Genomic DNA, 14,014 nt, shown 5'->3' with positions numbered 1-14,014 from the left:
ACAGAAGTCATATGAGAAGTAACTTTCCCTGACTTTGGCCCCTGGGCATCTGTATAAAATGTGTGGTCTTTGATGTATTCCAAGATGAAGCCTCTGTAAAACTTTCCATAGTTGCACCTACTGTACTGTACTGTGTCTATGGGTAGGGATGGCTCTGTTTCCAGAATTAGTGGGTGACATCCGTATAATAAGAAAATAACTTCAACATAGTTGCTAATGTTTTGATGTCAGAATCCAATAAAGAGATGGGTGTGTGGCTCCCAGTAATATGGAATTTGGACAGGCTTCAGTAAGACGGTAATGCTGCATTATGCATTGAATCGGGTGAAGTCCCTCCATCAGAACCTCAAAAAACTACTATGCCCTCCCCACACAGCTTGTATATCTCTAAGGGAATGCCAGAAGGTCCTAGAGTCTTTAATTTCCCCAATTGTATTGTGGTCCTCCATAGCTAATTTATGCAAGAGAATAGAATTCGGAATATATATGGTCTATAATATGGTTATATGGGTGTAGTGCATCCTGCCTTCTAGCAATATGGGCTAGTAAAGAACCTGTCTCTTCCCTTTGGTCAATAAAATCTCTGCATTAAGGAAAGTAATTATAGCTTTTATGACTTTTTATGACTACCATTTATCTGCCATGGTTGGTGATTTGGTATAAGATAACACCCTGCCAGTTCCATGCTGCTTGTAAATAAATGTAATACTATTTATTTAGCTAATTAACATTCCTCTCAGGTATGCCTTAGCGACATTACACACAGACGCTGGAGGATCTATTATTTATTGTTGTTATTGTCGCCACCATCATATTATTACTGTTCTGTCACATTGGCTGCAGGGTGATTGTTGAAACCAGTACAGATTTACTTTCCACAGCTGTTGAATCTAACCTTAACTTACCCTGTACTGAGGAGGGCGCAAATATCCCTCGGGGTGTATGAGCTATCCCGTATATATGATATACATGTATATATAAACTTGCTGATGTCATTTCTCTTTGTTATATTTTGCAAGAGAGAGAGACACATAATGACCCCGAGGGTCAGTCTTAGCATTCATAAAGCAGACATCTGCATTTTCCTAATCGTCACTGACACACCCCTGGCGTATGTGGTATGCATAACCTGGCATTTCCAGCCTACCTCTTCAATAACCACAATCGACTGCCTGCTGCTTGTGTTTTTCATGCTATTTAATATGCACACGAAACAAGCATAAAACATAAGCTATACATTTCAAAGTATATATACCGGCTGTACAAAAGATTGTAGTTTTTCGCAATGGCTGCATAATAATCTAGTATATATCCAGTTTGCTGTACCATAAAGGCATAATAAAATAACTATTTAACTACAACCTCATGGTGACAACACATAGTAAATTACAATTGACAAAGGTTATTCCAACGCTGCTTACCGTGAAAACTTCAACAACCTGTACGCAGGTGATACCAAGATTACGTCTCATTACTTGAACTCACTCCCTGACTTAAGATGGGTACACACTGACAGATACATTGGCCGATCAATTGATCGGCCAATGTATCTGCTGCCCGTTGGGCAGTGTGTACCTGGGATATGTCGGTGAATGCCTGCGTTCACCGACATATCGCATTGGCTGTGCTGCACAGCCGATGGACAGTTATGTCTGCAGAAATGTCTGTCCATCGGCAGGTGTGTACGGGCGGTCTGCAGAATGCCCGTACACACAGAGCGGCAGCCGCAAGGAGGGGGGCGGGATATGCCCCCCGCCCACCGGGACACGCCCCCTGGTCGGCGGGACCCACAGATGATGGCCGTTTAGTGTGTACTATAACCAGGGCCACTACTAACAATTGAATTATAAAACTTTTGTCCCATGCTGCCTTGAAATTCCGCCCATACAATATAAAAGAGAGCCACAATAAACCTAGGCAGACTTTATATATTCTACGTACATGTGATAATTCGGTCACAAACAGACTTCAATAAACAAGAAGATATGGAAGTGGGTTTCCAGTCAAAATGTATTTGACTATCAAGCTGCAATTCTAGGCTGCTTCTTATCTTCATGATAGCAGAATATACAGGGGACTACTGTATGCCGTATACATAACAGGCTAAAGATGGCACTGGACATGTATTTCCTTTTCTATTCTCTTTAGAGATACTTCTATCTGGACAAAGGGATCTTGAAGTATGCCAAGGGTGTGACTGAAGTAAGTTGCATTTTTATTTTTCAGATAATATCTATTATGTAGCCATGGTAACAAATAAGTTGCAAATGAAGGTCATTATTGTATCCTTTATGTAAGCATTAATTATCTACTGTATATGTAGCTGTGCTGTACAGAATAGTCCTTAATATGTCACAATACCTATAGGAGAATATAAATAGGATAGCAGACCTAGCAGAGATTGGATAGGAAATACAAGCCATTCACAGACACACAATACAATAATACAATGTTTGAGCACAGACGACGTTGTTACTATTTACAGTATCCTTCCGAGCAGAGGAGGTGTTACAGGTTGTCAGGTTAGTAAATGATGTGCAGTCAGCCAGTGTGTTACATTACATGTAACAATGTAGGTAGCGTACAGGGTATACAAACTGGTATATACAATACAGGGAAAGCAATTAGAAACTGGTTTTGAATAGACTTGAACAATAGAGTAGGAACATGAGTGAAATAGGTAGTACGTGGGTGCTTGTGATAGTGGGGTAAATTACCATATAGCAAATGTCTGCAATTAAGTTTAATGTTTGATGAGCATTTGTGTTGGAGCCATTGTGAAATACTTCACTTACAGTATAAAATCCATAACCTTTATTTTTGTACATTTTATATTGTGTAGATCGTTTTAACAAAGATTGTCTAAGTAAACACAACTCAATAATATATATATACAACACATTGTTTTGTAAATTAATACATTTTATGTTACCCTCTATAGCAAAGTTTTCCAAACTCTGCCATTACAGTCCAGGGTTTAAGGATATCCATGCTTGCGTGCAGATGGTTAAATCAAATTGACTCCGGTGCTAATTAAGGGCATGATTCAGCTTGGATCGCAACTGCAATTACACAAGCAACTGGGCGATTGTAGTGTACTGCGTATGCATCGCAGTGCATGAACACTCCACTGCGATCTGCACTGCGATCGCAGTCACCACGCAGACCCATCGCAGAGTGATTGACAGGATGTACCGTTTGAGGGTGGTGGGGGGGTGGTTATTAGCGAAACGCAGGCGTGCCAGTGCGTTTGAGTGCCGTTGCAGGAGCAATTGTACTCTGTTACCAATGGTTTAGCAGTCTTGATAAGTATTACGGATGTGTGTAAGGTAAGGTGGGCGTCCTCATGTTGTGCTGCGATGGCATAGCGATCACAGTGGACTAGCATGTCTTCGCAGTGAGACTGGGTGCGTAATAGCTATTGCAATCGCAGTTGCGATCCATACTGAATCAGACCGTAAGTCACCTGTGCCCAAGAATGGATATCCTTAAAACCTGGACTGGACTGAAACGTCTGCTTGATGGAAGTCGCTGCTGACTATGAAGGTTTTGTGTATATTTGTTTATTCCATCTGGGTCTGTGTCCTTACAGATGGAGAAAGGAAAGCTGCACGGATGCATTGATGTCGGCCTTTCTGTGATGTCCGTTAAGAAGTCAACTCATTGCATTGATCTGGATACAGAGGAACATATATACCATCTCAAGGTAATCTCACATACTTTATAAAACCCGTAGGCTCATTATATATTATACATTCTTAGTGGAAATACAGGCCTTAAGCTGTATTTCACTGGAAGATATATTGGCCAATCGGTTAATGTATCGTGTGCCCGTCGGCCAGTGTGCACCAGCAATACGTTCGTGAATGATGTCGTTCACAGACCTATCCCTGTCGGCTGTGCTGCACCTCCTGCCTGTGCACTTGCGCAGAGGCCACGGGGAGGGGGGCGCGTGTGATGCGACTCCCACCAGCGGGACCAGATGACGGATGATGGTTGTTCAGTGTGTATGAACAACAGTCATCTGCAGATATATCTTTTAGGTGTGTACCCAGCTTAAGTCTAGAGCCTGCTTGTGCCTTACTTGAAGTCTCTTTCCTTGTGTGTTTGGGATGACTATCACCATGGCATTTGTTTTGTACTTATCAGCAAGTCTCTAATCAGCTATTTCATTGAGTGTTTGGCTATTCTTGTTTTATTGGGGAGGGGGCTCTCCTCTGGTTGTGAAGCTACCAGCTTGCCTTGACGGCATATAGCAAATTCTGCCTGCTGACTACTGATGAAATGAAACTCAACACTTATTGACTTTGAAATGTCCATTATGAATTGCATTAGTATTCTTTCTTTTTTTTTATAATTCTTTATTTTAAATGGTCAATCAGAATACAATTTAGCACAAAAAGGAGAACAAATAAAGGGTCACAAAAACACAATACAGAATATATTTTTAAACAATAATAGACAGACAAAACTATTCTCTTAAATAATTTTTATGTTTCTGCTTTTGCTGGAATATACCATGATATTCTTGCTTATGGCCATAGTAAGGTAGTGTGGTATTGCCAGAGCACAGGGGGCTTCGAATAGATAGCGGGACATTGACAGAGCAGGAGGGTAGTAACATTGCCAGAGCAGGGAACCTTGGGAGGGTAGTGGCAGTGCCAGAGCAGGGAACCTTGTGAGGGTAGTGGAAGTGCCAGAGCTGGGAACTTTGGGAGAGTAGTCGCAGTGCCAGAGCAGGGAACCTTGGGAGGGTAGTGGCAGTGCCAGAGCAGGGAACCTTGGGAGGGTAGTGGCAGTGCCAGAGCAGGGAACCTTGGGAGGGTAGTGGCAGTGCCAGAGCAGGGAACCTTGGGAGGATAGTGGCAGTGCCAGAGCAGGGAACCTTGGAAGGGTAGTGGCAGTGCCAGAGCAGGGAACCTTGGGAGGGTAGTGGCAGTGCCAGAGCAGGGAGCCTTGGGAGGGTAGTGGCAGTGCCAGAGCAGGGAAACTAGGGAGGGTAGTGGCAGTGCCAGAGCAGGGAACCTTGGGAGGGTAGTGGCAGTGCCAGAGCAGGGAACCTTGGGAGGCTAGTGGCAGTGCCAGAACAGGGAACTTTGGGAGGGTAGTTGCAGTGCCAGAGCAGGGAACCTTGGGAGGGTAATGGCAGTGCCAGAGCAGGGAACCTTGGGAGGGTAGTGGCAGTGCCAGAGCAGGGAACCTTGGGAGGGTAGTGGCAGTGCCAGAGCAGGGAACCTTGGAAGGGTAGTGGCAGTGCCAGAGCAGGGAACCTTGGGAGGGTAGTGGCAGCCACTGCCAGAGCAGGAGTCCTCGGGAGAGTAGTGTGGCATCACTACCTGGCTCTGTAGCGCCCATGACCCCTTCAATAGCTTTAGCTTTGTCACTGATAAAGTGTAAGTTGACAAAGAGTGTCCAAAAAAGGCTTACATTGCCCAGCATACATTATCATGTATTGCAGGTAATTTATTGCAAATTTTAATTTGTGTTAAGTCAGCAACATTCAAGACCCTTTGTAAATAATCAGAGCTGTTCTGATATTCGGCAAAAGTCAGCAGTACATTTTTAAGTGTCTGTCTCCTGCATTATATCATCCCTGCTGTAGCTACTGTACCTGCTTTCAGAGCTATCTGAGCAACTAACTGATCATGTGCAAATCATGTACTGTCCCCTTCTTACCTAGTGTACACATGAATATTGTCACTCAGCTTATGGTCCTGGTCAGGTGGACAAACAAAAAGTTAGTCTCCCTGTCTGCCCTTTAGCTAACATGCTCAGATGGCTTTTAAAGAGGGTTGTAGCAAAAACATTTGAGATTCTTTTAGATCAAACTTGCCTGCTTGCTTTTGAGATGATTTCCAGGAGATCTGGGAAGGTCCAGGTGGCAGGTGAACAGCACGAGGCATTGCCGCAGGTAGCATTACGCTACCTGAGGAAGGGCCATGAAGAAGTCATTCTCAGCGCATTGCGTCATGATCCTGCCGTTTTCACTGGAGAAGTGGGTGTGACATGGGAGGGTCTTCTACTCTCCTGGGAGAACTCCCCTAAAGTCTGAAGTATGTTTTTGTTGGCTGGTCCATTACACAAACAGGCTCTTGTACCTTTGGTATCATTTCAGAGATTTCCTTTCCTATCCTAACATTGTATACCTTGAAGTCCGCATTTTTGTTTCCCATTTAAGATTTTTTAAATTTTCTATATATATTTGTCCCTAAAATATTGCAATGATTGTATGGATCTAGTCACACTTGCAATGCTTTCTAAGTGGTATTTGCTGGCCTTGTGTTTTTTTTTTTAGTGTTCTCTGTTTTTTTTATAACTGGCAGTCAGTAACCTGTAATGCTTATTTTCCTACACATCCAGTTCCTGGAAAATGCTAAATATTTTTCTGTATTATTGAGTATATTTTATTGTCAAGGCACATTTGGGTAACAGTGGTGTCCCAGATTTCTGTCTCAAACGTATGATTATAATATTAAAGAAGGACTCGAACAGTCCTTAGATTTGTAGAATACAGTAACTCCACCTTATAGTGACAGGGGTCTTGTCCCAGGAATCCTGCCCAGTGAGTACCAAGTTATGGCCGTAAGCTGCTCCTTGCAGAGGAAAGTGGATGTATTGTACTAGAAATATAAACTTTACCATGTCCTTACATACCGGTTAATATATTTAAACTGTAAAAAAAAAAAAGTTAAGTAGCCAAATTCCTTGTTGTTCTGCAGGTGAAATCTTCAGAGGTATTTGAGGAGTGGGTGATGAAGCTCCGTGACCACCGGCTGTACCGTCAGAATGAAATATCCGTGTTTCCACATGATATGAATACTCAGTTTTACCCATTGCTCTCAACCACAGAGTCTGCTTCCAGTTTTGATCCCATTTCAGCTCCGCAGGTAATCGGCGCAGAGTTTTTGATTGTCGCGCAAACCTCAGACCCTCTCTCAATTTTGTATCTGGCTTTTCTTAAGAGTAACAATTACTGGTAGTGTACATTTCATTTATTCATTGTATGTGAGTGTGGGGCTTTCAGCATTTAAAATCAAGGACAGAATAAACGTTAATGACAAACAAATTAAGCATTAATGGATAATTTGTCACACAATTAGGTTTATTGAAACCTCATTCACTTAAGATTAGACCATAGCATTCATCAGGTTTAGGCACTGAAATGTCTGCCTGTACCTACTCACTCCTTTCAGTGTATTGTTATTACTGTTTATATAGTTTGCTCATTGTATGGAATATAGGATTCTATGGATCCTACCCCCATTTCTAATCCTCGCTGCTTTCATTGCTGACAGAAATACATGTGAGGTTGTCAACAACCTTGTAGTCTTGTTTTATTAACAAGGGAGATGATGCGGGTCTGTCTGCACACATCAATAACAGCGTGAGGGCTATTGATTGCAGGCTGCATTTAAGCCATTTCCGTGTGTATTCATGTGTGGATTGGTGATACATGACGCATCGCTACATGTTTATTTCTTTGGTCTTGTAGATTAATGCTGCCTGCCTGTCACACATGGACTTTCTGCTTAGTAGACTTTATGACCAGTGTCAGACTTGGGGTACATAGGGGGAGATTTATCAAAACTTCAAGAGAGATAAAATGGAGAAGTTGCCCAAGGCAACCCACTAGCGCACCCAGGGGGGCTTTCTGAGTACATAGAAACCCCCCTGAAGAACCAATTTTTTTTTTTCAGAGACTGAGACAGCGCTCTGCCTCTGACCCCTGCTTTCTAATGCTGCTCCCTGCAACTGTGAACGCTGGCCTCTAAAGAAGCCTCCGATCGCTTCAGAGGCCAGCGTTCCCAGTGATGCACTGCGCAGGTGACGTTATGATGTCACTCGTGATGTAAAAAGCCTGCCCTGCAAGCCTGCTGAATCTAGACAGATCCAGTCAGAGGCAGCGGTACTGCGGGAGCGGGGGCCAGCATGGTGAGGTAAATACTGGGTACTGCATGAGGGGCACTACTTTAGGGAGTACTGCATAAGGGGCAGTACTTTAGGGGGCCCTGCATATGAGGCAAAACTGCAGGGGGCACTGCATAAGGGGCACAAATGCAGGGGGCACTGCATAATGGGCACTATAGCCTGAGAGCTGGGGGATGATTCCTGCGTTCATGCCTATGGGGGCAGAGAGGGACTGTTGAGATAACTCGGGTGGGGGGGGCAGAAGTGACACATGAGGGTTGTTGCCGTGGCATGAGGGGGGCTGCAATGACACATGGAGGAGCTGAAGTGTGTGAAGTATTATGTGAATCTTTCTTTTTCAATGTATTTTATGTGGTTCTGGATTTCAAAGCTATACAATTGGGAAGCCGGCTGCCGGAATCCCGACAGCCGGCTTCCCGACTGCTTTATCCCAGCGTGGGATAAATGACCGGCGTCTATATCTAGACGCCTGTAATTTCCCCGACGCTGGGAGACCGGCGCCCGGCATGCGAGCCGACAGCCGCGGGGGGGAGGGTTAGGTTTAGGGCACCTGGGGGGGACTTAGGGTTAGGCACCCGTCCGGGAGGGTTAGGGTCAGGCTAGGGGGAGGGAGGGTTAGGGTTAGGCACCCCCTGGGGGGACTTAGGGATAGGCACCTCCCCGGGGGGACTTAGGTTTAGGCAGCGGGGAAAGGGGGGGGTTAGGGTTAGGCACTTGGGGGGGAGGTTAGGTTTGCTGGGCTCGCCAACAGCGTGACTAAAAACGGGGGTGTATCTCACATATACGTGTGTGTGTGTGTGTGTGTGGTATGTGTATATGTATGTATATATATATATATATATATATAATATGGAGAACCCCTTAAAAACCCTGCGTTTGCCCCTGCAACCAATCAGCTCCTAAGTTCTTGCTATGAGAGCTTCTCCACTTTATCTCCCTTTAGGTTTCATACATCTCCCCCTATATAATCTATCAGTAGATTCAGTTATAAGAACCTGCTGAAGAGTTAATAAATGAATATGAAGAAACACGCACATTATGTTAGAAATACGCAGATGTGTGTTATAGATGTATATGGCTGGTGATTCAGATAAAGTCATATCCGCAATGTTTTCTTATTTCAGATATTTTATTTGAAGCTACTTTCATCACACATTTCACCTCCATAATAACCATGCTACAGTGACTTTGTTATGTAAGATTTTACTGCTTCAATAGAGACGAGACAACCCTATAAATCGTATATTGGTATTGGCGATAAGCCACTACCAAACTGTAGGACTGGTCTAGCCATAGACTTATTCTGTATTTATATTCACTTAGATATTCGCTGTGCGTACACTCCATTTATTTGCTGCTGTATTTCATTATGTACTTGGGAAAATTCCTCATTGATTTTAAAAAAATAATTCTGCCTCCTGTGCATTGCTGGGCATTCTGCTTTCATTGTTAATCAATAAGTGTTAAGTAGTGTCATCTTGATCTACTTAGATCCCTCCACCTGTACTTTGTTTAAATTCCTGTTTATGTATTTATGCAGTTGTCTTATTCTCATCCGCATCTGATGTCAGCCTCACATGCTGTACACGCAGGGTCCCCACTAAGCTGGCTGGCTGGCATCCTGCAGAATTCCGGTGCATTGCCAAGTCTTTTCTGTAACTGGCCGCTTTTCTGAGAACACTCTCCCATTTGAAAGCATTTTTAAATAGGATCTGCTCCACGTTTAATTAGTCTCCCACATCGGCACCCCACATACTGAGCACTTGCGGCAGCAGTGCCTTTTAAACCATTCGGTGTCAGCTGCGCACGCTGAAAATCCACTCTAAAGTAAATCCCCCGTTCAGTGCAACTCTTTCATTTAACTGTTGTGTGAATGGAGAAACTATTTCATACCTTTAAATGTATAGTGCATATTTTTGCGGAAACTGTTGGGTCTATTTACTAAACCTTGGATGGAGAGAAAGTGGCCGGTGATACAGTCCCACCCAACCAGCTCCTAACTGTCATTTTTCAAACACAGCCTGTGACATGGCAGATAGGAGCTGATTGGCTGGTACTTGATCTCCATTCATTTTATCGCCATCTATGTGTACTAAGAGTAAAAGGGTTTATTGGAATTTACATGTCATTTGGTAATGAACTCTAATCATTGTGAAATAATGATGATAATATTCTTTAGCCATTATTCACCCAGTGGGAAACTTATTCTTCTCCTTGTTCATAAATTCATTATGACCTTTAGAGAACATCTTCCCTTTTTTGTTGACTGAGTAATTTGCTCTCAGGGCCGCCATGAAACGTTTCAGGCCTGCAATGCCCGTGCCACAGTATGAATATTGTACCCCCTCTGTATTTGCTGTGCTGCAAGATTGTGAAATTGTACTTTTGTACAGTCGAAAAAAGCCATTGTGGGTCTGACAGGCCTTATCCTATACTATACACGGGAGTTTCTACTATACATGGTGCCATTCCGTACAGTTTCCTTTATTGTTAGTTGACTAGACCAGGGATGGGGAACCTCAGGCCCGGGGGCCGTATAAGAAACAGTGGAATCATTTGGTCTGGCCCTCTGAGCTTTTCTCTGCTAGCCTCATCTGGCTTAGCTGGGTGCCTAGAATGGCACCCGACAGCCAGGATCTATGCAGTAGTGTAGTCTGGAGCATCCTTAGCACGCTTCAGACTGTCACACCGCTGCCCTTATAGCTCCCCGGAGCATCCTCAAGGTGGCTCAGGCATTGCTGTAATCATTGGCAATTGTGGCTTTGCCCCCATGTGATGTGCTGGCACGGCCTCTGTACAATTGTTTATGCAATGCTGTCACATACAACGGCATATATACTGTGCATGGCTTTCCTTTCTCAGGAGTGGTGTTCTGGGGCTTGTAGTACTGTATGTCGGCTATCCTGCTCTTTTTGTGTCAAATCATCAATTAGTCCAATTAATTTTCATGTCTTATCTGCAGTTTTTCTGAGAATTTTTATTGTGTGTTAGACAATGGCCTTTGCTGTTTGTGCTGCTGGCAGAGTTTGAGGCTGTGGTTTTGAATTGTCAGAACTGTGACTAGCTCTCTGCACATTTCAGTGATCTGACACAGTTTTCTTCCTTTATCATAGTACTAATTTGGCTATTTCACAGCTGTTTGTGATGCTTTTGTGCCTTTATCATTCCTCTCTTTTATGTATATGTTTGTATAACTAATTAGCACATTGTACAGTCATCTTCAAGCCTCACGTAAACCTGAATGCATTAATGAGCGGCTCCCTGCTTACTTTCACAGGAAACTCACTTCGCCAGGCAGAATTCACTGAAGCTGGCAGGCGGCCTAAACTTTTCCTGCTTAAATAATGACACCAAAGTCCCAGCCTGGCTCCAGTCTAATGCTGATATGGAAAAATGTGCTAAAGGTAACTTTCTACAATGCGGCTGGTCGTGGCGCCTAACAACTGAAGGACTATGAATAATTGATATTTAGCATAATGGGTGGTTAATATTCATGTTGTTCACTTTTGTGGGTTGGAAAGCTGCATACCTAGCAGTAACCTTGGCACCATTCAATAAACGCTTCTCCAGTTGTGCATGGTAAGTTGTAGCACATCAAATGGGGCAGATGTATGAAGCTCTGGGAAGTGATAAAGTGCAGAGTGATAAACGACCAACCAATCATCTCCCAACTGTCACGTTACAGGCTGTGTTTGAAAAATTACAGTTGGGAGCTGATTGGTTGGTCGTTTATCACTCTGCACTTTATCACTTCCCAGAGCTTCATACATCTGCCCCAATATTACTTACCCTAGGGAATCATTTTGGTAGGTTACTACTAACCTTATGACGCGGTCATATCACTTTCATTTCTGGACTTGATCTTCACCTTGTCTGAAAGCCCTTCGTGAAACAATGGTCCTGGCTGATTTTTTTTTTTCGCAGCTAGTAGGCAAATTAGCTCTAATGGATTTGTACTTTAGTTATGTCAGAGCTAATGCTACAGCAGTAATATCCTATGTTCCCACAGACCTTTCTCAATGTCACAGCTATTTGGTGGAAATAAGTCAACTGCTTCAAAATATGGAGGTCCTCCACAGGACGTACTCAGCGCCTGCAATAAACGCCATCCAGGTATTCCAAGAGCACTACTTGTGTCAGCATGTGTTTTGGTCGAATGAACAATGATTTCACATGTTAAGGCCTTAACACTGTTACAGGAAACACTGAAATAAAGTAGTGGTGATAAATGAGGTAGGCTTCCGTGCTCAATTGTAGCGTGCAGGCAGAATTCAGACGCTTGGTTCAGACTTACCTTGGGCAGGATTGTCCTCCACATGCAGATGCACAGACCTGCGGCATACACAGTAGCATAAGGAAGTCAGTCGAATGCCGCGTCCGTATACAAGTAGGGTTGATAAGATGCATGATCATCAAAATCATTGCTTTCAATATATGCGGATTACTGTTTTCCTAGGACAACAATTGGCTGAGCGATATCCTATACAGTGACCACCGCTATGTGCTGATACGCTGGGGCAAATACCCTCTTTATTGTCCAATTATTAAAACAGCCCTGGACAGCTGCAGTCACGTTGCGTATATAAAGGATTAGCTGCTAATTATACGCACATGAAGCCCTGCACGTTATATTTGTCATTCATCACCTGTTTTTGTATTGATCAGCTGGTTAACAAACATTGGTTGGCTTTTATATTTCACAAGAGAAATGAGAGATCCTTATGCCTGGAAGGAAAAATACAGTTATATTTTCTCATAAATCAATAATACAGTTATACGGATATATATTTACTGTTTGTTCTAGGCACGCATTCTTATTGAATCTTTCTGTATACACACAATAAACCACAGCTGCCACCTTATGTTGGTCGCACACAGGCTATATATAAGGAATATAAGCCAATCAACCCTGTAAATTAGGGGTGGGCAATAAGCGGCCCCCCAGATGTTGTAAAACGACACATCCCAGCATGCCCTGCAACAGTTTTGCTATCTGGCCATGATAAAAATCTTGCAATGCATGCTGGGATTTGTAGTTCAACAACAGCTGGGGGACCGCCTATTTGTCCACCCCTGCTGTAAATTACTGAGTGTGCACTTAATAGCAGTATGATGCCTGACAATAATCCTTCCGAAATTGACAGGATCATTATCAGACATGGTGGTAAATATGGTTGACCACTATTGGCCTCATCTTCTGAGCGTCCTTGTGGGCCTCACTGATGCTGGAAGTGACCTGACCCTTTGGAAGTGAATAGTGAGATCTCATCCAGGTCACTGTCCATGTGTAATTGGGTAGGTGTTTTCTTGGGAGGATCCGCTGGTGTGTAGGCAATGTCTTTCTACTTATACTATAGTATAGTAGTATGTTCAGTTATCCAGCAGAAGAACACCTTGTCTGCACACTGCTTGCTTCATAACTAACAGTGGGGTTCGATCTCTGCAGTCAGGGTTGGACTGGCCCACAGGGCTACAGGGGAAATCCCCGGTGGGCCCCACTACCTGTGGGCCCACCCCTCTCTTCTAGATGTCAGGTTCCAGAACTCAAATTTTAGATTGACTCTTTATTAGATGGTCAGTTATTTTATGGTGCAAGACCACTGACCATCATGGGGGTTTGGATCCCTTCTATAGAGACTACATCAAGATTTGCTTAATGGTTAGCCAAGTGTCTGTGGTGACTAGCCACACCCCCTCTGGTGGATGACCACTCCCCTTAAGCATGGGCCCTTACCACTGCATTCACCTAGTGGGCCCTTCATGCCCCAGTCCGACACTGCCTGCAGTAATACAATTTCCCACATGTCACAAAGTAAAAACCATCAGCCCTGGTGCATTTGGCGGCAGCTCATTAGATTAGAAATATTCTCCTGCCACCTCTTTATAGCACTACCCTGAGAATTGTGAGAGAGGAAGAGTCTCCTGAAGCAGCTTATAAAGAAAATACGAGTTATTAACTGATGCAAATGTTTTTTTTGCCAGGTTGGTGCCCTTGAAAGTCCCAAGAAAGAGAAAGGAACACACAGGAGGAAGTGGCGGACAAAAGGAATGAATAAAGACTCTAAAGGTTCCCTACAGGTAGTGC

At 43.6% G+C, this 14,014-nt stretch overlaps 1 protein-coding gene across 3 annotated transcripts in view; it reads left to right on the top strand.

Annotated features, from left to right (window-relative positions):
* Positions 1 to 14,014, top strand: part of OSBPL3 (oxysterol binding protein like 3) — a 204,927-nt gene that overhangs the window by 131,455 nt on the left and 59,458 nt on the right. For all 3 annotated transcript variants that reach the window (XM_088457858.1, XM_088457859.1, XM_088457857.1), the window contains 6 exons: positions 2,149 to 2,202; positions 3,593 to 3,706; positions 6,720 to 6,887; positions 11,207 to 11,333; positions 11,939 to 12,042; positions 13,912 to 14,007. In XM_088457858.1, coding sequence (XP_088313984.1) covers positions 2,149 to 2,202; positions 3,593 to 3,706; positions 6,720 to 6,887; positions 11,207 to 11,333; positions 11,939 to 12,042; positions 13,912 to 14,007 — 663 coding nt within the window. The remainder of the gene's footprint in view (positions 1 to 2,148; positions 2,203 to 3,592; positions 3,707 to 6,719; positions 6,888 to 11,206; positions 11,334 to 11,938; positions 12,043 to 13,911; positions 14,008 to 14,014) is intronic.

The sequence above is a fragment of the Taudactylus pleione genome, unplaced genomic scaffold (assembly GCF_031769625.1).
Source record: "Taudactylus pleione unplaced genomic scaffold, aTauple2 ptg000788l, whole genome shotgun sequence".
NCBI classification, from domain to species: domain Eukaryota; kingdom Metazoa; phylum Chordata; class Amphibia; order Anura; family Myobatrachidae; genus Taudactylus; species Taudactylus pleione.
This window is presented reverse-complemented; position numbering and strand designations above follow the sequence as displayed.